The sequence below is a fragment of the Panthera tigris genome, chromosome D2 (genome assembly GCF_018350195.1).
Source record: "Panthera tigris isolate Pti1 chromosome D2, P.tigris_Pti1_mat1.1, whole genome shotgun sequence".
Classification (NCBI taxonomy): domain Eukaryota; kingdom Metazoa; phylum Chordata; class Mammalia; order Carnivora; family Felidae; genus Panthera; species Panthera tigris.
The window spans coordinates 53,613,191-53,637,740 of NC_056670.1; the positions used below are offsets into that span (position 1 = coordinate 53,613,191).

General features: G+C 39.0%; 1 protein-coding gene across 2 annotated transcripts in view; it reads right to left on the reverse strand.

Moving 5' to 3' along the window:
* The window catches only part of NOC3L (NOC3 like DNA replication regulator), a 52,014-nt gene extending 29,123 nt beyond the window's left edge, over positions 1 to 22,891 (reverse strand). For both annotated transcript variants that reach the window (XM_007080106.3, XM_015536657.2), the window contains exons 1-13: positions 22,759 to 22,891; positions 21,809 to 22,016; positions 18,524 to 18,656; positions 17,588 to 17,745; positions 16,926 to 16,979; positions 14,854 to 14,984; positions 12,878 to 13,039; positions 12,603 to 12,696; positions 8,653 to 8,828; positions 8,135 to 8,263; positions 3,562 to 3,693; positions 2,015 to 2,095; positions 1,598 to 1,698 (exon numbers count right to left, since the gene is read on the reverse strand). In XM_007080106.3, coding sequence (XP_007080168.2) covers positions 1,598 to 1,698; positions 2,015 to 2,095; positions 3,562 to 3,693; positions 8,135 to 8,263; positions 8,653 to 8,828; positions 12,603 to 12,696; positions 12,878 to 13,039; positions 14,854 to 14,984; positions 16,926 to 16,979; positions 17,588 to 17,745; positions 18,524 to 18,656; positions 21,809 to 22,016; positions 22,759 to 22,767 — 1,568 coding nt within the window. In that variant the 5' untranslated portion in view covers positions 22,768 to 22,891. The remainder of the gene's footprint in view (positions 1 to 1,597; positions 1,699 to 2,014; positions 2,096 to 3,561; positions 3,694 to 8,134; positions 8,264 to 8,652; positions 8,829 to 12,602; positions 12,697 to 12,877; positions 13,040 to 14,853; positions 14,985 to 16,925; positions 16,980 to 17,587; positions 17,746 to 18,523; positions 18,657 to 21,808; positions 22,017 to 22,758) is intronic.
* Between the last annotated feature and the right edge of the window lie 1,659 nt (positions 22,892 to 24,550).

A 24,550-nucleotide genomic window follows, 5' to 3' on the forward strand; every position in this document is an offset into this window, starting at 1 on the left:
CTGCCAGCATAAAGCCTGATGCAGGGCTCAAACTCACAAACCATGAGATATGACCCGACCCAAAGTCGGACCTTCAACTGAATGAGCCACCCAGGTGACCCTGTATTTTTAATTTTAAATTCTTCTGTATCATTTGAATTTTTTAAAAAAATTTTAAGTGTTTATTTATTTTTGAGGAGAGAGACACACAGAGTGTGAGCGGGGAAGGGGCAAAGAGAGGAAGACGCAGATTCCGAAGCAGGCTCCAGGCTCCGAGCTGTCAGCACAGACCCCGATGCGAGGCTTGAACTCACAAACCATGAGATCATGACCTGAACCAAAGTCAGATGCTTAACTGACTGACCACCCAGGTGCCCCTGCATCACTTGAATTTTTAACGTAAGTATAACTAAAAACTTTTTTAAATAAAGCAATTGGTCACTGAAAAACAAACAGCAGGCCCTCTCTTTGAATCCTTTAATAACAAGGCCCAATTTTATAATCCCACTGTCAAATAGCTCCATTCATTAGAAAGTAATGTCTTTATGGGGGTGCCTGGGTGGCTCAGTCAGTCCGATCCTGCAGTTTGTGGGTTCAAGCCCCACATCAGGCTCTGTGCTGACAGCTTGGAACCTGGAGTCTGCTTCATATTCTGTGTCTCCCTTTCTCTGCCTCTCCCCCGCTCACACTCTGTGTGTGTCTGTGTGTCTCTCAAAAATAAACAAACAGTAAAAAAAAAAAAAAAAAAAAGAAAGAAAGAAAGTAATGTCTTATACTAAACAGAACTTGCTTCTTCTCTATTTTCCAACCATCAGTCCTATTTCTGAAGCTGTGCTGTCCAATGACAGCCACTAGCCACATGTAGCTATTAGGCACTTAAAATGGGGCTAGTCCAAGTTGAGATATGCTGTAAGTGTAAAATACACATCAGTTTTTGAAGATTTTATGGAAGAAAAAAGAATATTAAATAACTCCTTAATAATACTGAATATATGTCAAAATATTTTAGATAAATTGATTCAATAAAATATACCAAAATTAATTTCACCAATTCCTTTTTACTTTTTTAACGTGGCTGACTGAACACTTTAAATTACATACCTAGTTCACATTATATTTCTATTGCACTGTTCTATAGGATACTACCTCAAATAACTGGAAATCCATCACAACGACCATTATTCTAGCTCATATCCCCCAACAGGTTCACTAGAATATACCAAAAGCTCTCTCTCTGCAGGAAGAGTAGACAGGACTCGAGAAATGAGGTGCAAGCAGGGTTAGAACAGACTTAAAAGTTGCCTGCACGGACCACTCAAAACTCTGACAGTGGATAACTGACCACAGTGCGAAAGGAACAAAAGAACTGTGAGATAAACTTCTGGGACCCCCAGAACTTAATAAGCAGAAGGAAGGAATTACTGAAGGAGATTCAAAAAATAAAAGGTTTGAGATGAGAAAACTAAAAAATGTTAGGAACAGTTTCAAGGAAAGGCTGGTGACAAAGAACGAGAGAACGGAGAAGGTCATGGGGTCATCCTTAGTGAACCTTGTTTAAGGTTCATGCTTTTTTTGGTTTAGAAAGAATCTAAAAGGTTTCAACCTACACAGCCCTTACTTGGCAAGACCTTCTAGAACTGCTGGCAGGAGAGGTGACCTCTGGGCCTTCTTCAATATTCTGAAGTAGGTTACAAACACAATATTCAAAGTCTCTGTGTGCTGGCAGAAGAAAGAAAATGACTTTAGTATAACGTTGTATATTTTCTCCTGAGTTACCAGAAAGATGACTTTCAAAGTTCAACCTTTTTTGTCCCTTCCTAACCCTCTCCACAATCCAATCTTAGGAGCTTCAAAACAGAATGAAGGTACACACCCTGAGATCTCCTAAGACCAGCAATGATCATGCCAGTTTCTCGCATACGGAAGCCTCATGAAATAAACCAAGATTATACTGCCACAAATTGAAACAATAATCTCCAGTTAAAACCCTTTAACAAAACATTTTACAAGCATGAGAGAATGTGAAACTGCCTACCAGTTTAAGTTTTTTCTCAGTGCTCTCTGAAGCTTCTGCTTCTAGAAGCTCTCTCTCCAATTTCTCTTCTGCTTTCTTCCACTGGAAAGAAACAGGGAAAGAATAAGTAAGAGTATATAGCGCTGAGTGAAAAAGCAAGCTTCAGAGAGGCATACATATGTAAACATTCTGAAAGACATACCCTAGAACACAGATAAAAGTACAATTACACAGACCTGGAGAAGAAGCATACACAAACCAAACTCAGGACAGTGGCTGCCTCCTGAGAGGAAGGCAGAACAAGACTGGGGAGAGAAGCAAAGGGGATGCTAACTCTATCACTAATGGCTTCTTTTCAAGAACAAAAGTGAAGTAAGTCTACGTTTGCTCATTGTGAATGGTAGACACATGGGATATGCTACTCTCTGTAGTTTTCCACGATTTACATTTTTTCAAAAGAGGAAAAAAAGGGAAGAACACACGGAGCCCAGAAATAATTCTTACTGTTAAATCATCTGTAACATGGAAACAAGTCATTAGCAATACCCCTAGACACACTGACATACAATGCATAAAACCAGATACTATATAGAAATTCAACAAAATATTAGTTTTTTCCACTTCCTTATGCTGTAAGAGCAGCAAACAATGGTTGCTAAGCTGTGTGAGACGCAGGGGGACCGACTGAGAAGAGTTTCCTTCCTGCATGCAGAGTTAACGGCCATGTTCTTAGTGGATCTTTTGTTTCCCCACCACAGCTACATACATGCTATTCCTAACACGGATTCCGAGTTATATTAGAATAGTATGGTACAAACAATTAAAATATTTACCTTCATTTGTTTACAATGATTAAGTCTATTTTTGTACTTCTGTCCTATTTTCACAATTTATTAGACACATTCGAAGACAGATATCCCTGAAAATGTTTTGTTTTTATAAGCAATTTGATAACCCTAATAAACTATTTAGAAATGTTCTGAGAAACAACAATGATAACAATGGTGGTGGTGGTAATTAAAGTTTATAAAGTATGCCCAGCGTCACGCACTTGCTAAGTGCTTTACATACATTATCTTATTAAAGTGCAGAGTGACCCACGAGGTAGGTGCTATTACTAGCTCCATTTGTCAAAATAATAATAATAAAAAAAGAAGTTACCAAGGTCTCATACTAAATAAACAAGGGGCTGGAATTTCAACCTAGGTTTCAAATACAAGCCAATAAAGAAACGTGGTTCAATTAACAAAAATCCACTCTGTTGCCAACTTTACATGAATGTCACCTTTCTGCCAAGGAAGGGATCTGTGTATCACAATGAATCTAAGACCATCTAAAGAGCAAAAAAATAAAAGCCAGCACGGCAAGGAAATTTTTTCAGCTACTGCTCTTTTTGCCAGTGAACTGTTAGTTTAGTTAATTCAATAAGACATTTCTTTACAAGAAGTAGAAAAAATAAAATTCTCTAAACATTAGGTTTTAACACATCTATATTTAACTATGATCTCTTCCTGTGCCTACATTATGATTTTAATCTCAAATCAAACAAAAAAGGAAATCAAGCAAACCTTTCTCTGCATTCTTGAAAGAGTTTTTCTCTTTTCCTTGAAAGTCATGAACTTTTTTGGTTTATTAATGTCCTCTGTATCTTTTTTCACTTCTACTTCCTTGATTCTTAAGCACAAGAATGTTTTTAACATCTAATATGAAGAAAACACAATATACAGCTTAATATTCATATCGCCCTCAAAACCTTTATACAGAAAAGCATTTAACAATGTTAATTCCTTCCTTTGTGCAAACAAACAAACAAACAAAAAACTCTGATACATCTTCTATCACATTTCATACAAAATACTATCATGTTATTGCTAAACATATTTGGCAATTTGTGTCTTTAAAAGGACGCAGTATTTGGCTAAATACACATAACATTGTTAGTATTCAGTGTAAGAAGTATAAGGAAGAGAGAACACATCACCTAGGATCGGTCGATAGGAGTACAACCAGTAGATAGGCCAGAAAAAGGTATGGGCCAGTATGGGAGGAAAGGATATAAATTACATATTTCTAAACCAACTTTAATTTGCCAAACCAGCCTCCATTTAGTAGTGAACAGTTCTAATCTTCAGCTTCCTGCCCCCCATTAAAACACAGAACAAAAAACATGTAGACCAATGTTATTAATTTTAAGACTAGTTATTTTCCTTTAAGCCAATGGGTCTCCAAATTCAGCAAACATAAGAATCATCTGGAAGACTTAAAACGCAAACAGCTGGGCTCCATTCTGAGTTTCTTTTTTTTTTTTTTTAAAGTTTATTTATTTTTGAGACAGAGCGAGACAGAGCATGAACAGGGGAGAGGCAGAGAGAGAGGGAGACACAGAATCTGAAACAGGCTCCAGGCTCCGAGCTGTCAGCACAGAGCCCGACGCGGGGCTCGAACTCACGGACCGTGAGATCATGACCTGAGCCGAAGTCGGACGCTTAACCGACTGAGCCACCCAGGCACCCCCATTCCGAGTTTCTGATTCACTAAGTCTGGAGTGGGGCCTTAGAATTTGTATTTCTAATTCCCAGCTGATGCTCATCTAGGGACCGCAAACTACTACCTTAAGCCATTCAAAAAATCCAGAAATTTGGTAATTGGTGTTTTGTGTACTACAGCAACCATCCAAACACAAAGACAAAAGGGGTTCAAAATCCTAATTTTCTCTGGAAGAAAACACTCTCCTGACTTCCTGCAGTCACAGCAGCATTCCTGGAAAAAACACTTGAGAACTATAGGTTTTATTCCAATGTTCCAATATGTACATTTGTAAGAAAGCAAAGTATTTCAGTTTTCAGCATAGAATGGAAGCAAGAAAGAAAAGGATAAACAGTGAACATGAAGTCATCCCAGGTACCAGAAAGATCAGTTGGAGTATTCTGTAGGTATTCTACCTGCTCACAAATAAAAAATAAAGTAACTCCACATTAAAGATGGTCAACTTCTGTTAAAAATTTTTTTAATGTTTTTATTTTTGAGATAGACAGAGTGCGAGTGGGGGAGGGGCAGAGAGAGAGGGAGACACAGAATCCGAAGCAGGCTCCAGGCTCTGAGCTGTCAGCACAGAGCCCGACGCAGGGCTCAAACTCACAAACCGTGAGATCATGACCTGAGCCAAAGTTGGACGCTTAACCAAATGGGCCACCCAGGCACCCCTAAAGATGATCAACTTTAAAAGATGGGCACCAAGAATACACAACGAAGAAAGGACAGTCTATTCAATAAACAGTGTTGAGAAAACTGGACATCCACATGCAAAAGAATGAAACTGGAGCCCTGTCTTACACCACTCACAAAAATTAACTTGAAATGGAGTAAAGACTTAAAAATAAGGCCTGAAACCATAAGACTCCCAGAAAAAAACATAAGGGAAAAGCTCCTTGGCATTGGTCCCAGCAATGAGTTTTTTGGATAAGAGACCAAAAAGCACAGGCAAGAAAAGCAAAAATAAACAAGTGGGACTACATTAAACAAAACATTTCCTGCAGGCAAAAGAAACCATCAACAAAATGAAAAGGCAACCTACTGAATGGGGGAAAATATCTGTAAGCCACATATCTAACAAGGAGTTAATATCCAAAATATACAAGAAACTCCTACAACTCAACAGCAAAAAACAAATACCCGAGTTAAACAATAGGCAAAAGACCAGTTTCCAAAGAAGACATACAACAGGGGCGCCTGGGTGGCGCAGTCGGTTAAGCGTCCGACTTCAGCCAGGTCACGATCTCGCGGTCTGTGAGTTCGAGCCCCGCGTCAGGCTCTGGGCTGATCGCTCGGAGCCTGGAGCCTGTTTCCGATTCTGTGTCTCCCTCTCTCTCTGCCCCTCCCCCGTTCATGCTCTGTCTCTCTCTGTCCCAAAAATAAATAAAAAAAAAAAAAAAGAAGACATACAACAAATGCCCAGCAGACATATGAAAAGGTGGTCAACAGCACTAATCATTGCAATCCAAAACCACAATGAAATATCACCTCACACCAGTTACAATGGCTATTATCAAAAGGCTAATAGGGGCACCTGGCTGGCTCATTCAGAGGAACATGCACCTCTGGATCTCGGGGTCAAATTTGAGCCCCACATTAGGTGTAGAGATTACTTAAATAAATTTAAAAAAAAAAAAGATAAGAGAAAACAAGTATTAGGACATGAAGAAAAGGAAACCCTGGTATACTACTGACAGGAAGCAAATTGGTACAGCCATGGAAAACAGCATGGAAACTCCTCAAAAAATTAAAACAGATTTATCATATGATCCAGCAATCCCACTTCTGGGGACATATCCAAAGGAAATGAAATCAGTATCTCAAAGAGATATCTGCACCCCCATGTTCACTGCAGCATTACTCACAACATGCAGCGAAGATATGGAAACAGCCTATATGTCCACTAACAGATCAATGAATATAGAAACTGTGCCATACACATACAATAAAACGTTACTCATCCACTAAAAAGGATCCTGACAGTTGTCACCACAGGGATGAACCCAGAGGACATCACACTAAGGGAATTAAGCCAGACATGGTAAAACAAATACTGTATGCTCTTACTTATATGTGGAATCTAAAAAAAGTCCAATGCGTACTAAAAACAGCTGTTGCCAGGAAACGGGGGAAATGAGGAAATGTCAAAGGATACAAACTTTCAGTTATGAGTAAGCCCTGAGGATCTAATTTACAGCACAGTAATTATAGTTAATAAGATTGTATAATTTGAAATTTACTAAGAGTAAATCTTTAGTATTCTCCTCACAAAAAAAGATTAAGAGACTACAGATGTGTTAATTAACTCGACTGTGGTAATCATTTCACAACATATAGTATACTAAATCATGTCGTGTAATCTTAAAAAAAAAAAAAATCACATCATACAACCTAAATATATACAAAAAAATACAAAAAACAAAAACAAACACCCAACAAATTAAAGGATGTGGTTTATATTACAGCATCACTAAAGTGGAAGTGTTTCCCTATGGGCAAGTTTCATGTTCAAGTCTTAGTATCTGATCACTCTACAGTTCTGAGTATTTATTTAAGCCCAATATTTATTTTAGCTGTCCAACTAAAATTATCAGCTCTGAGAAATGAAAGGGATTAGACAGCAAAGAAAGACTTAAAATTAGGGAATAAAACAGTTCTAGAAAACATCAGTTTAACAATCAAAACTATAGGACTAAAAATGAAGTTAATAAAAATATCTAAGACCCAAATGAAGACAACTATAAAATTTCAGTTAAGGACATGAAAGAAGCCTTAAATAAATGGCAAGATACATATTCGTAAATAGAAAAAAAAAAACTGATTCTTTAACTATTTTAATTCTCCCAAACTAATCTATACTTTGAATCAGTTCCAATCAGATTCTGTGTAGACTATTTCAGGAAAAGGAAGCAAAAAAAAAAAAAAAAAACCAAACAAACAAAAAAAACAACCTTCATTCTAAATTCCATTTAAAATAATACATAAAAGTAATTTAAAATATTCTGGAGGAAAAAAAGAAGGTCCGTGCCTTTTATCAGTAATGCCCGTTTTGATCAGTACCATCCTACAGATGAACTGTATACTATATATGATAAACATAAAGCTCCGGTTACTAAAAGCAGTATGTTACATGTAGGGGATTTACTGAATCAACAGAACAGAAAGTTGAGAAATAAAATTTTGTGTAGAGATTTAATGTAAAATAAACGCAGCATTTATATCAGCAGCAAAAGGGAAGTGGTACTGGAATAACTGGTTATCCATTTCAAGAAGTATATACGTATCAGATCTGCAATCATACCATCCACACACATAAAGATGTCAGATGGATTAAATGTTTAAATATAAAAATTAACACTCTTCTGGACGGACAGAATCTATAATCTTGGGATCGAGAATGTTCTTCCATGGATGGCAAAAATACATATAAACAAGTAGATATGTTTATATCTATATAGAAAAACATCTAGAAGAATACATACTAAATTGTTAAGAGTAGTTACACCTAGTAACTGGTGAGTTTTCTACTTTATACACTTCTACAAAGAATAAAATTCTTCATTAACTGTTGTAATTTAAAAACAAAATGCAAAGAAAAGAAAGGCTTACCTCTGGTCTAACTTCATAATTTCTGCCCTTCACAAAACCAGAAATCACTTTAATTACACCAAGGGAAGCTTGGCCTAATTTATCTTGTTTAAACAGTTTCTTTACTGCCTCACAACACATTTCAGATATCTGAAAAATAAAATGTTACACTCAGCCAGCGTTTCTCAACTTTGGCACCACTGACACTTTAGGCCGGACGATTCGTCACTGTGGGGGGCTGTCCTGTGCATTGTGGGGTGTTTAGAAGTGCCCCAGCCCTGACCTGCTAGATGCCAGCAGTAGCCACGGCAGGCAGTTGTGACAAACTGTGAGCAGACGCGGCCTAATGATCCCCAGAGGGCAGACCAGCCTCCTGCTCAGAACCACCACACTATATTTCTGTTCAAAGAATTTTTAGACACAGTGTTTAACAAAGTGACCCTATGTTAGCAATAAATCATAACTCCAAAAGAATTCTGAAAGAGAAAAAAGAATAATAATCATAAAGCCAACAACAGCAATCACTTAAAGCAACCCACCGATTTTGACACGTCATTCATGAGAGGGACAATCAGTACAATGATGTTGTTGTGAAAGTTGAAATGAGACAGCGCCACCAACAGCTCGCACAGGCTCTTCACAGCCACTTCCGCCAGTCCTTTGTATGCCTTTAAGGAAACTACATTACTTTTCTTCAGTTTCCTTTGCTTCCAATCTAATCAAAAGATAAATGTAGTTACTTCACTCATTGATTTAAACTTCAACTAATTAGCTTTCTTTTACAGTAATATGCAATAACACAACAACTCAATACACTGGACAAATTCTTAAATGAATTGTGTCTGAGACACGAGTAAAAATGTTACCATTAAAATTTATCTGCCATCATCCATGGTCTGACTCTAACATAATGTTAAGAACCTTGGCTTTCCATACATATTAAAAGATGTATCATTAGGGAAAAAAGACCTCAGGAATAAAGGGGGTAGGGGAAGACAGGGAACTGAATGCCTTAAAAGAATCCTTGGGATGGGCTCTACCGGACTTCCCCCAAAACACTAGACTACAAGTCAAGAAGCCTGGGTTCAAATCTTAGTCATCTATTAACTGGCAATTTTATTGCCATATTAATATGAGCAAGTTCCAGATTCTGAGCCCCAATCACTTCCATGTTCCAAAAATTCTGAGAATCCAACACATCGTTTCTCCTGACTTCTTGCTGATGCTGTGATATCTTTACCCAGGAGGGCCAGAAGAGATTTAAATTTTCCTTCAAAATAGCCAATGATTCACAGTACCTCTTTTCTAGAAGTTTCTACATACATACTCTGCCTGCTACTGTAACATAGCATCTTGAAAATAAAAATATGCTGGTTTTTCTAGAGTAGGTTCAACACTTCCCTCTACACCATATACAACCAGAGATAAGAAAGACAGTGTGGATGATAGTGCCTTTGTTTTAAACTTGCTTCTCACATATACGAGTTTTCCTTAAACAGGCCGTATTCCTAAGAACCGTATCTTCTATTTACTTAAAGCTGATGAGACTTCATAATGAATGGAGGAATAAACAAAATGTGGTAAAGACATATATACAACGCAATATTATTCAGTCTTAAAAAGAGAGGAAATTTTGACATATGCTACAAAAATCTTGAAGACATTATGCTAAGTGAAATAAGCCCGTCACAAAAGGGCAAATACTGTATAATTTCATTTATGAGGTTCCTAGAGAAGTCAAATCCACATTAAATTCAAATTAGGAAGTAGAATGGTGGCTGCCACAGGCTGGAGGCAAGAGGACATGGGTAGTTAACATTTAATAGTTACAAAATTTCAGTTGGGGAAGATGGAAAAGTTGTGGAGATGGATAGTGGTGATGGTTGTACAACACTGTGGATTTACTTAATGCCACCACACAATACATTTTAAAAATAGTTACAATGATAAATTTTATACCTATTTTACCATGGTTTTTTTTAACATAAAAAGATGACTTCATAGGGGCGCCTGGGTGGCTCAGTCAGTTGAGTGTCCGACTTCAGCTCAGTTCAGGATCTCGTAGTTCATGGGTTCAAGCCTTACATCGGGCCCTGTGTTAACTGCTCAGAGCCTGGAGCCCCGAGCCTGCTTTGGATTCTGTGTCTCCCTCTCTCTCTGTCCCTCCCCCACTTGTGCTCGCTCTCTCTCTCAAAAATAAATAAATTTTTTAAAAAACAGGACTTCGGGGCGCCTGGGTGGCGCAGTCGGTTAAGCGTCCGACTTCAGCCAGGTCACGATCTCGCGGTCCGTGAGTTCGAGCCCCGCGTCAGGCTCTGGGCTGATGGCTCGGAGCCTGGAGCCTGTTTCTGATTCTGTGTCTCCCTCTCTCTCTGCCCCTCCCCCGTTCATGCTCTGTCTCTCTCTGTCCCAAAAATAAATAAAAAACGTTGAAAAAAAAAAATTTATAAAAAAACAGGACTTCATAATGGTTCAAGCTACTCAGAAAAGGCCCAGACCTGCATGATGCAATACAGAGGCCACTAGCCACATTTGACAATTGAGTACGTGAAATGTGGCCAGTCCAAATTCAGATGTGCTGTGTGAGATATGCACCAGATTTTGAACTTAGTTCCAAAAAAAGAATTAAGATACCTTACTGATTTTTTAAATTTATTACATGTTGGGACGCCTGAGTGGCTTAGTCAGTTAAGCAACCAACTCTTGGTTTTGGCTCAGGTCATGATCTCACAGTTCATGAGTTCGAGACCCTCTGTGCTGACAGCACCTATCAGCACCTTGGGATTCTCTCTCTCACCTTCTCTCTGCCCCTCTCCCACTCATGCGTACATGTGCTCTCTCTCAAATAATCTTCACAAAATAATTTTTTGAATTGATTACACGTTCAAATAATTTGTATATACACATAGTATAGCTTATTACTTTTTTTTTTTTTTTTTTTTTTAGTGTGGTTACATACTGCTTTTATTTTTAAGTGTGGTTACACATTTTTTTAAATGACATAGGTGTCTCATTTCCACTGGACAATGCTGGTCTACATAAAGTTCCCAGGCCTTACAATATTTGCTATTAAGTAGGCTCCAGCTGGGCTGCCAGAGCATAAAACCAACATCTATGGCACCCACCCCTACTTCCACTATACTCCCTCCTGCCCTTACTGGGCCAACAGGATTCAGTAGTCCCATTCCAGCTGAGACAGCATCGGGGTGATCTGTAGGCCCAGCACTGAGCGAAGGAGCCCAAATGAGTCAAGTGAAAGCACCTGGCCTAGGCAACTGAATTCCTTCTCCATTCATGCTCCAATTTTTCCTATGCCCTTCCTTTTCTGAAGAGAAAGAGAATAAGGGTTTGAGGGAAGAGTTTATCATCATGACTGACCTCTAAGTCCATTTTCAAGGCACTAATTTCATCCACTTCCAAGTCACCCTTCTCCCCTAACTACCCTCTCCAAATAAAGCCAGCAGAATAAATTCCAACCATTCGCAAATTCAAAAAAACCTGTAACACTAGGGAAAGGACTGCAGCAACAATAACGCTAATAGCTGATCAAATACAGTGCCTTTACAGGCCAGGCACAGCTCGAAACACCTTTTAGTAATAAATTACTTCTCACAACAACCCTATGAAGTACTATTATTCCCATTTTATAAACAGAAAAACAGAAGCACAGAGAGATTAAGTGATCTGCCCATGACATGGGTAACAAGTGGTGAGCCTGGATTTGAACCCAAGAAATCAGACTCTAGACTCCGCTCTTGACAATACACTATTGTGACTCTCACCACAGAGCACAGAATATAGAACTCACCTTCCTGAACAAAGCTTAGTATGTTACATACTTTAAAAATATGTTTTGGGAATGCACGCTGGTGCAGCCACTCTGGAAAACAGTATGGAGGTTCCTCAAAAAACTAAAAATAGAACTACCCTATGACCCAGCAACTGCACTACTAGGCATCTATTCAAGGGATGCAGGTGTGCTGTTTTGAAGGGACACATGCACCCCCATGTTTATAGCAGCACTATCAACAATAGCCAAAGTATGGAAAGAGCCCAAATGTCCGTTGATGGATGAATGGATAAAGAAGATGTGGCATATCTATCTATCTATCTATCCATCCATCCACACAATGGAGTACTACTCGGCAATCAAAAAGAATGAAATCTTGCCATTTGCAACTACGTGGATGGCACTGGAGGGTATTATGCTAAGTGAAATTAGACAAAAATCATATGACTTCACTCATACGAGGACTTTAAGAGACAAAACAGATGAACATAAGGGAAACAAAAATGACATAAAAACAGGGAGAGGGACAAAACAGAAGAGACTTATAAATATGGAGAACTGAGGGTTACTGGAGGGGTTGTGGGAGGCGGGATGGGCTAAATGGGTAAGGGGCATTAAGGAATCTACTCCTGAAATCGCTGTTGCACTATATGCTAACTGGAATGTAATTTTAAAAATTAAAAAATAAAATTAACATACCTTTAATCATTTGCTCCAGATTTTCCAAATAAAATTTATATTGGCTAACCAGGCCTTCTTCAAATTCTCTTAACTTTTGGGTTTCTTTGCGAATCTGAAAAGACCAAAAAGACCAATCATTTTTTAAAATCAAGATATTAAAATCCTTAAGTTAGCACAAAACGTGAATGCCTGGTATGTACCCAGTCCTATAAAAACAAAACAAACAATTTCTCCCATCTCCAGCTCCCCAAAATGTCCAGCTTATTTTGTGCAGTAATTGTATCCAGCATTACCTTGGTAGATTTCTCTGCCTCTGTGAGGGGTCGTATTTTATATGAAGGAGTAATATCTTTAAATAACTCCATCAGGGAAACTATCACCAATTTTCGAACAGTAACAGCCACATCAGGATCCTGTTCCATCAGCATGGAACGTAATTCTTTCAATTTTTTAATCTGTTAAAGAAATAACTTATAAGGTCAGAGTAACCATAGCAAAACAATTATGAACAAAAGACAACAGCCTCACATATGGCACAAGTGGAATCCACACAATGACTCACGGGGTCTAGTCAAGCCATACACAACTCCAGATACTGTTCACATTACCAAAAGATAAATCACTAAAGCTAACCATACTTTTGTTAAGTAGTTAGAAGAGATAGACTTAAAAAACAGTTTATATTTATTAATTTACCTATTCTTTGAAATTCTTTCATTGGGTTTTCTTAAAGCGTATGTCCTGTTTCCCTAAAAACACTTTTTGAAATAAATTAAAATGTTACACACCAAATATATTAATCACATCTACACAAATTAATCAGGAATTAAAGATAATGTGTCCACATTAACTTCAGCTTCAACAAGACCCTTTCAAAAATCATTTGTATGAAGTAATACAGAAGTAAAGACTTGGTTTCAATGAATGTGCTTGCTTTGCTAAACTACTATTGCCTGCTGGATACCTTGACAAGCAGCATTGTTTGGTTAGCAATGACTGCCACAGCAGGGAGTAGGATACATATGCTACTACCTATTTGCTATCCCTAACTTGTGTGAGCGTGGGGCTCCAGACCTGGAAGACCCAGGTTCCAATCCAGCGCCTCTTAAAATTGTAACAAATCACTTGAATTTTTTAAGATGCAATTTTTCAGCTGTAAAATAAGATCAACAGTTCTTGTCTTTATGGTTTTATAATGATGAAATGAGAGCATGCAGGTGAGAAAAATTCCAAATTTCCATCCCCATTTCTGCTCCAGGTCTTCCCCCAACTTTTTTAAAGAAAAACAAGTACTACTCCAAAATGTAACCAGATGGAAGATTTTTTGCTACAAATGGAAATAATCTACTTTATTGTTCAATAAACAAATTCACAGTAGGATGCTGGGGACTCCAATATAACAAGAATAATAGTACCACTTTACATGACTTCATGTATATTTGATTATTTCATCCTCACAACAAAGTTTTAAAATAGGTACCATCTTCTTTTTAGAGATGAAGAAAACGAGTCTTGGGTAAAAGGATTTACCCAAAGTCTAACAGTACTCAAGGTTTCTTGAATCCATATGGTATAACTATGACCATCGTCACCACTGTTCCCATGGCCCACCGATAATTCATTGTAACTCTCTGGTCTATTTCACCTAAAATATTTTCCACTTCAAGTACTCCTGAACTAATCTCCCTGACTTTTGTGAGGCATGTTCCTTATTACAAGTTCTACCAATCAGTCAAACAAATTTGCAAGTAGGTTCCTTCTCCCTCATCCAATTAATTTTTACACATACCACTTTAAGAGTTACAATATTAAGCCCCGTATCTTCATTTAGAGAGGAGGAAAATAAGACTCAGAGAGTTTGTGGCTTTTCTAAGATTACAGAAAAAATTAGGTTCAGATGTAGGATTAGTCTAAAGTTCTGCCTACTCTTATTCTACACCTCAGTCCCCGTGGTGTTTCTTGTTTTTATGTTTATTTTTGAGAGAGACAGACAATGAGACAAATCATGAGCGAGGCAGGGGCAGAAAGAGAGGGAAACACAGAATCTGAAGCAGGCTCCAGGCTCTGAGCTGTTGGCACAGACCGTGAGATCATGTCCTGAGCCAAAGTCGGATGCTTAACTGACTGAGCCAAGCAGGCACCACAGTAGTCACGGTGTTTTAATGCTTTCCCTTCTTGTGTGTGCTTACAGGTAATAAAGGGATCTTAAGATATTGGATATTTACAACATATCTAACATGAAAAGCCCAAAGAAATGAACACTACTTACATTACTTTCTGGGTCTGATAATATGGCAGACGCCAAGGCTGCAATATGCATTTTCTTCTCCTGTAGTTTCTTCCTTCTCTCAATTAAATGTTCTTCTAATGTCAGTTCTCGAATGGGGTCTTCAATGATCTCTGAAACAAATTAGGCTTCCCTCTTAAACATTTCTTTATTTACAAGTACCAAGAAAGTTCATCAACAGAGTAATTTTCTTATAGTAATACACAATAATAACGATAACTTTTATTGGACACTTGCCATGGGCCAAGATTACTACATATCCTCTCAAAAATACTATGAGGCGGGGCGCCTGGGCGGCTCAGTCAGTTAAGCGACCAACTCTTGGTTTCGGCTCAGGTCATTATCTCATGGTTTGTGAGTCTGAGCCTCGTGTCTGGCTCTGCACTGCAGAGCCTGCCTGGAACTCTCTCTCTCTCCCTCTCTCTCTGCCCCTTATCCACATACGCTCTCTCTCAAAATAAATAAATAAACTTTAAAAAAAGTTTATGAGGCAGGTACAATCATCATACCCATTCTGTACACAGAAAATGAGGCAAAGGGACAGTAATTTGCTTATACTCATAAACCTGGCAGAAATGGAATTCAAACCCGGTGGTCTGACTAGAGAGCCCATATTCTTTTTTTTTTATTATTTTTTTTATGTTTATTTATTTTTGAGAGAGAGAGTACGATCAGGGGAGGGGCAGAGAGAGAGGGAGACACAGAATCTGAAGAAGGAAGGCTCCAGGCTCTGAGCTGTCAGCACAAAGCCTGATGCAGGGCTCAAACCCATGAATCGTGAGATCATGACCTGAGCCAAAATCGGATGCTCAACCAACAGAGCCACCCAACCGCCCCATTTTTTTTTTGAAGGAGAGATAGAGCATGAGTGAGTGGGGGGAGGGGGGAAGAGAAAGAAAGAGAGAGAGAGAGAGAGAGAGAGATGGAGACACAGAATATGAAGCAGGCTCCAAGCTGTCAGCCCAGAGCCGTGAGATCGTGACCTGGACTGAAGTCAGACCCTAACTGACTGAGCCACCCAGGCGCCCCATGAGAGCCTATATTCTTAACTACTATGCATAATTCCTATTAATTGAAGGAAAAAGAAATCTGATTTAGTTTTCAAAAAAGTACAGAAGGGCGCCTGGGTGGCTCAGTCAGTTGGGCATCCAACTCTTGATTTCAGCTCAGGTCATGATTCCAGGGTCATGGGATCGAGCCCCATGCTGCACTCTGCACTGAGCATGGAGCCTGCTTAAGACTCTCTTTCTCTCTCCCTCTGTCCCTCTCCCATGCTTGTACTCTCTCTAAAGAAAATATTAATTAAAAAAAATAAAATTTAGAAAAGTACAGCCTTGTTTTCAACTCTATACAGTCCTCTGCACTACAGAAAATATGTCCACTTTTAGAAAAGAAATTCCTAGGGAACTAGATTGAACAAACACACAAGCATAATCTGTAACCCTAGGAAGAGTGACTGAAAACAGTTAAACAGTTGACCTGTTATCTCCTTTACACTATATGTGAGGTTTGCTAAGCAAAGGTAAAATTTAACCAGCTTGTTCTATCACAAATTCTAAACAGAGAATTTCAAACAATAAAATATGTTCTTTCAGTTTAACTTTGATTGCAATGGTCTTAGCTGTTAGAAACCCACATTCAAAGGTCTAAAGCCGACATATATAAGGATAATTGCTCTAATAAAGAAGTGAAATGGTTTCATACCACAGAATCATTTTTAATTTAAAGCTAAAAGTTCATAATTATTTATAGGCAGGTCTTTCACTTGAAATTAAAAAGGATTCAAACAGTAATCACTTAAGAGACTCTTCATGCATGCCCAGACATTACAAACATAACTGCATAAAATTTTCCACAATAAAGAGCAACAAAGAATCAAATTCCACAAGGTGAGACTTTCAACAAGTGGGAAAATGCTCAAAATGACTTTGAAATGACCAGTACTCTAAAATGCACAGTTCCAGACTTTTTCTAAAATTGAGTCATATTTACTATTAAGCAAAAAACTGTAATTCTCAATTAACAATTTGGTAATTATAAAGACACATCATTACCTTCCTCAAGTTCCAAATCTTCTTCATCCTCTTCATCTTGGTTATTGTCAGTAACTACATGGAAAATACGTGCATTAAAAATGTGACAATTTACTTCAGCGATAAAACTACAAAGGAAAGAGATTACCATAAAACTCTGGAAAGTAGTTACTTTCGTGAGGAGGGAACAACTAGTGATTTAGGGGAGCACAAAGAAAGTTTCTGGGTGCTGGCAGCATTTATTTCTTGCCTGGATGGTAGTTATATGGGCGTGTTTTTGTGATAAACCACATGACTTTGCAACTTTGATTTCTAGACTTTCCTATGTTTTATTTCGTAAGAAAAAAAAGATACAGGTAAAAAAAAAAAAGGCTAAAAAAGGATGACTATTATGTGCTCTAATTTTAGAAACAATAGTATTTGGTGAAAAAAACTCTGAAAAGAAAATCACCTCAATATAGTAGCTTCAGCTATACTCATGGTACAACAGACATCATCTGAGATAATCATCTGTATTTCTGGCCAAAATCCTCAAGCTTGCTCTGTGACTAATTGCAGCTACCCCTATTTTGTAGGTATGGGTGAAAGTAAAAAGAAAATTAAGTCTTGAGTAGAAAAAAAAAATGTGTTAATATTAGTAAGGAGCTATAATTTTTACTAATCTACTGGCTAATCAGATTCACCTGGCTTCTCCCTGGTCTGTGGGATTATACCACTTTTATCCTTGATAGGAAGCAAGTGAATCAGTTCCTTCTCCGGTGCAGTTTGCAGAGTTCTTGGTATTTTTTCATATTTTTCTATAATACGCTCATGCTTTCGTTTCTTGACATGAACAGGTTCACTGCAGGGAAAAAAGAAAATTCCAGCTTTAATGTACAAATGGAACCTAGAGACCAGTAGAGAAGTACAGAAAAATACACTACTAGCCAAACCTCCAATAGGTATACAGATATTAGCACCTAGACCAGGCACACAGCAGGCACTCAAATAGAAAATGAATAAATGAATTGTATAGTACTGTATTGTATAGCATAGTACTATTGTATAGTATAGTACCGTACCACAGAGACTCAAACTATGACTGGATCTAATTTTCCCTTCAGATGCCAACGAGTGGGTTACAGCAGATTCTTTTTGAAGACTATTCCACAGAGCCAAGGGTGGTATCGTGCTATTTTACTTTCCCAAAAACCTTCAGACCATAACATGGACTTAGAAGAGTTAGAAAGATCTAAGTTTAAATTTCAGATCCACTGCTTATGATTGCAGGAAGCATCAGTTTCCTCTGTAAATGGGAATAATACCTACCTAACAGGGCAACAAGGATTAAGAACTCAGGACTATTCTGCCAATTCCCCAAACACAGAGCTGCATTCTTCCCCAGTGCACTCTACTTCACTATCCAGACTAAAAAGAAATAAAGATATACACCAAATAAGGCCAGTTTGTTTTATTCATGAACTTCCTTAATTTAGGAAATAAACCAAGTCACAAGGTTTACTTTTTGCAAATACTGTGTTCTGAGCTGAACATCTTGTACTAAACACCTACGTAAAATCCAGAACCAAGTTTTTAACACTAAAAGGACATGAATGATTATAATCTAAATGAAGTATTACCTAGAAGAAAGATCTCTTGTTAGAAAAGATGCTCTTTGTCCTAAGTCTCTCATTAACTGTAAGTCATCTTCATCCATCATATCTAAAGGAAGGGCTTCCTCTTCTTCCTCCTCTTCCCTCTCAATCCTTTTACCTGTTCCAATACAACAAAATCAGAAACAACTATTAGAAGCACAGAACTCTGTGTTTTTGTGTCAACAAGAGGAAAAGTTTAGGCTTTTCTAGTACCTTTGCCCAGTGTTTCTAAATGGAAGCACTAATGACACAGTGGGCAGGACAGTTCTTTGTTTTACAGTCCTGAGCTAGGCAAAATCCTAGCATCTCCAATCCCTGAAATCTAAATGCCAGGAGCCTTCCCAGGTCACTGTAATAACCAAAAATTAAAATGCCTCCACACATTCTGCAATGTCTTTCAGAGCATGGGAGAACCAGTGATTTAGCCGTTTCCCTCCTTCTGATTCCCAATGACTTTCATTTCCATTCCACTTCAGTCACCTCCTCCACAGGCCACATCCCACACCTTCTTGTTTTCTCCTGCCTTATTCTGTCATTGAAGCCCTCTCCCCCTTAGCCCTTCAAATTCTCTAATCTGTTAACTTCTTTATATCAGCATTTTAAGATGGGTGAAGTCATGCTCCAGTGGGCAATTTGTCAATTTTACTTCGTTACATAGATTATGTGGATCATACAGATAAAACTGTCTGTCTTAACACCTGTATAGTATTTCACCATAGGTAAACAACATCTACGTCATTTAACAATTCCCTGTGGGAGAACATTTTATTTTCAATTTTTGATCATGGGGGCATTTTTATTTCTTTGTTTGCTGTTACTAATAATGTTGCAATGAGCATGCTTGGAAATATATTCTTGGCAATTTTTTTCAAATATAATCATAGGTTGATTCCTAACAGGAAGACTATTGGTCAAAGGAAAATCCACTTATTTTCTTAAAATCTGATTCTGTGATAGTGAATATGAGTTTATAAATATATACTTTTCTCCTTTTTATTCAAATGGTATAAGCATCTCATACATGTGGTGATAGCCTATAATTACAATTAAGTGAAAACATCAATACACATTACTTTTCACCTTGTTTTTCAACATTAACTATTTTGTAGAGTATTTCATGTTGGACATAAAGACCTTCCTTCTTTCTTGAAACACTCTTCTTCTGATTTCTAAGACACTATACAGTTCTGGTTTTCTTCCTAATTCTCTGGCTCCTCCTCAAATCTCATTACATATTCCTCCACCCATTTCTTTTTTTTTTTTTAATGTTTATTTATTTTTGAGAGAGAGAGATGGAGTGTGAGCGGGGGAGGGGCAAAGAGAGAGGGAGACACACAATCTGAAGCAGGCTCTAGGCTCCGAGCTGTCAGCACAGAGCCAGACAGGAGGCTCCAACTCCCGAACCATGACATCATGACCTGAGCAGATGCATAACCAACTGAGCCACGCAGGCACCCCTCCCCTCCACCCATTTCTTAAATGCTGGGGTTCCTTAAAATTCTTTCTTGGTTTTCTTATTCTCAGTCTACACAGTCTTCACAGTGATTTTACCCAAGTCTAAGTCTTCAATTACCATCTATATGCAGATAATTGCCAAAGCTATTCTCTCTAGCCCAGATATTTCACATGAACCTTATACTCTTATACCCAACTGCCTGACAGACTTCATTTAGATGCTCAACATGTAAAAATGAATATTTTGCTTTTTATATGTAATTATTAACACATTTTTAAAATTCTACTGAAATTTATAGAAGAGATCCTAAAAAGCATCTAACTCAACCATTGCTTTTTTTTTTTTTTTTTTTAAACAGATGAAGTACCTAGAGATTAAGTGACTAACTTAGGCCACTTTCCTAGTAACAAAATTAAGAAAACCCAAGGGGCACCTGGCTGGCTCAGTCAGGGGAGCATGTGACTCTTGATTTTGGGGTTTTGAGTTCAAGCCCTACGTTGGGTATAGAGATTACTTAAAAATAAAATCATTAAAAAAAAAGAGAGAGAGAGAAACCCAAGTTTCCTGACTTCCAGCCCAATGACCTTTTATACATCACAATAATATGTAGCCAAAAGATCAAACTAAATAGGTCAGGATTAAGAGAATGAGATGTAGATGTACATGGGAAGACTGACTAGTCGGATACACTCAAATATGAATACCCTGAAAGTACCAGTAACATTGTAGAACAACTGGTCTGACTCAAAATGGCCATGTTCCTTACCTGTTTTGAGTACTTGCAGTTCTTGGATAATTTTACAAAAGAATAACCCTGTCAGTTACAGCTCAATTTCACTCCAAGTTTCATGCAGTTCTTGGATAATTTTACAAAAGAATAACCCTGTCAGTTACAGCTCAATTTCACTCCAAGTTTCCAAATGAAAAGAAAGTCAGAAGTTTAGAAAACTAAGTGAACTTTGGCAACACTGTGAAGAATGCTCCAGAGAAAGCTATGTTCTTACCTTAGCTAACTGCCAGTGAATGGGAAAGTGGCAGCACTGGCACACTCCCCAACATTTATTTACACAGCTAATCTGCTTGTTTTCCCCAAGTCTTCTTGATCTCCTTTCTAAACAAACTAAAAGCGGAGACTATCTCCTTCTCACAATGAATACTATATTGAAACACTTTCTCAAATGGACTGATAAAGCATGTAGGACCACTATCCTTACCTACTCTTAGGAAGATCTGAAAACAACAGCGATTACTAGAAAGCAATGTTGTTTCATGAAAAACATTTTGTTTTTGTTTTTGTTTTTTTTAATGTTCATTTATTATTGAAACACAGAGAGAGACAGAGAGTGAGCAGGGGAGGGGTAGACAAAGGGGGAGACACAGAATCCGAAGCAGGCTCCAGGCTCTGAGCTGTCAGCACAGAGCCCGACGCGGGGCTTGAACCTACAAACTGCGAGATCATGACCTGAGCCATAGTCGGTCGCCTAACCAACCGAGCCACCCAGGTGCCTCTATGAAGAACATTTTAGAAAAAATCAATAGTGGGGTGCCTGAATGGTTCGGTCAGTTGAGCATCCGACTTTGGCTTAGGTCAAGATCTCACAGCTAATAGGTTTGGGCCCCCAACCAGCTCTGTGCTGACAGCTCAGAGCCTGGAACCTGCTTCAGACTGTCTCGGCTCTCTGCCCCTTCCCCATTTGTGCTCTCTTTCTCTCTCTCCCAAAATATATAACCAACATTAAACAAAATTTTTTTAATTAAAAAAAAAAAAGAAAAACTCAATGGAAACTACAGTACATGAATGCTTTCACAATTACCTGGTTGTTTTTCCCTTGGGTCTTCCAGTGGAATCGGTTTCTTAGACACAGCATCTTTTACAGCTTGCCTTAGTTTCCTCTGTTCTTTTCGGTACTTCTTGAGAGTGCTTTGTTGTTTAAATTGCTTATTTTTTAGCTTGTTCTCAAGTTTCACTTTACTAGTTTTCAGCAACTTCCGAAAGCTTGGGATCTGCTTTTTATTTCTTCTCTAGAAAACAGTAACAGGAGTACTGCACACCCAGAAATTTAAATTGCATACTCACAGCAAAATGTTATCTTTAAAATAAGTAACATTCATAGATCGGTTTACTCTTTGCAAAGTTCTCCAACATATGTATCCCCTTCAAAAGCCTAGTTAGGGAGTGATTGCTGTTACCTTCAAATTACTGATTAAGAAGCTAAGGCTGAGATTATATGACTTGTCAAAGAACCCTAAACTAAAAAGGAAAAAACAGCATTCGGGTCTTTGGATTCCAACATTTGCTGGTAACCCCTCATTCAGAAATCCAAATCTCAGCCCTCATTTTCTCTAAGAACCGGGGCAAATCACTTACTTTCCTAACTCCTTACCCTTTAGGAGAAAAAAATGGGACTCATGTCGAGTCCCATAACACACATTATAAACTCACTGAGAGCAGAACCCTGTTTCTCAACCGTAAAATAAGGGATTCGAAAGATAGTCTCGAAGAACCCTTTAATGTCCGACACCCTACAGAAACAAGACTCCGTGCCTGTCTCATCGCGGCCCCCTGAAGCCAACCACGCGCACAGTGGGCAATGAAGGAAGCACCAGATCTAAGGGCCGGGACAGCACACAGAACCAGAAGTGAGCCCCGAATCTAGGCCACCGCCCCCAACAGAACAAAAACCCGCGCCAAAACTACATCACGAAGAGATTGTCAGCCAAAAGGGCCCTAAACCGCGGAGACCTGGCTTCTCAGGACACTCACCGCCTTCATCCTTAAATATGAAGGGAGTTCCGGCCCTGCAGTTTCACTGGGAATAAAGGTAATCCACAAAACCCGAGGAGGTAACACACGTGCCCAAACCCGAACACTGCGCAAGGCGGAAGCTACCGCTGACTCCTCCCCATCCTCCGCCTCCGGAAATGGGGGCAGGACTTCCGCACCCAGCTTCAGCCGCGCGCCCTCTCGCGGCGCCGGGTAGGTGGCGCGCCGGCGAGAGCGCACGTGAACGCGTAGTGTCCCTGAGCGACGCCCTGGCAGAAGGCGGGTGGCCCCGGGGGAACTTCGCAAGGTCTGTGATTCTTATCCTCTCGTCCGATTTCCTTTACGGTCTTGGAGGAGTCGGGCTCCACCCTTCAGAACGAAAGGGCTTGATTTTTATTAATCACCTTACTGCACGTTGTGCCACCATCACGTAGCTTACCTCATCCTTCTGTCATAGATACTTGTGCAATTGGTTTTCCTCCGTCAAGGCTTGGGCGCCGAAAAAGCCTTATTCCTTTTGGGTAATGCCTGTCCCTCAACGGGCCCTCTGGGCGTATTTGTGGGATGGCGAATGACGTCTCCTGACCTTCCAGAACTCAAAAGTCTCAAATTCTTGGTACTTTATCTTCAAACATTTCTTGCCTTCATTTCACCCCTTGTCTGATAAAGAGGTATATCGGTGAGACTCTGCATTTCCGTATTTTACAACTCTTACCTTTGCGTAAATTTTACTGTCTGCTTTTGAATTCCAACAGTCATTAATTCTAACAGGAAGATTTATGTATTGCAAGAATATGTTTCTCAGAATGTTTGTCTCTCAAAGGCTTTTTTCCCCCCTGAGTAAATTAAAGAATTCCACTTCAGTCTATTTTTTAAAGGAATGAAGTATGAGCGACATCTCAACAAAGTCCGGGCCCCGCAGTCCGAAGGCAGGTGGGAAAAGCGAGGAGAGGCTCAGAAGTCTGAGCTCCCTGGTGAATGGTGGTGCTAAAGAGCCAGAAGAACCTGCCAATTTCTGGATCTCACTTCAGAGACCAAGAATCACATTCTATCTGGAATTCTTCTTTCCCTCCCTTCCAAGTTCACCAGTTTTCCCTGTTGCGCTCTCTCCTTCCCCACACACTCTCAGAAACAGCAGAGCCTGTCCCACTGGAGTATTACTTCATCGAGCAAATTGAAAACATTAGCCTGTGCTCTTCCCAAGTGCCTGAATTCCTTCCCAAACATAGCAATTTGTCTTCTGATCACTCCCATCCTTCCAGCTTTCCACCAGTCTCTCCAAAAGTGAGGCATCCCCATTTAGGTACAAAACCAGCTTCTTCCAACTTTATCAGACTCCTGTATCACTAATTACCCCTTCTTTCTCGGTTCCCCCTCTACTAGATTCTTCCCCTCAACCTATTAACATATTCAAATCTCTGCCATATTTTTTTTCCTAATGACTTATCTCTTTTTTATTTATATATTTTTTTAGAGAATTAGAGTGCACAAGTTGGGGGGAGGGAGAGAGAGAATTTCAAGCAGGCTCCCCACCTACCGCAGAGCCTGATGTGGGGCTCGTATGATCCTGGGATCGTGACCTGAGCCGAAATCAAGAGGTAGACGCTCAACTGACTGAGCCACCTGGGTGCCCCAGACTATCTCCTTTTAATTTAATTACAGTTTCATTTTCCTCCTTCCCTGCTTGTCCTTACTTCCAAAAATCTAGTATTCTGATGTCTCCACTTCCTCCTTTGTTATTACAGCCCAAGTCTGTGCTAGCTTTTTTAGGAATTAAATCACATGCTTGACC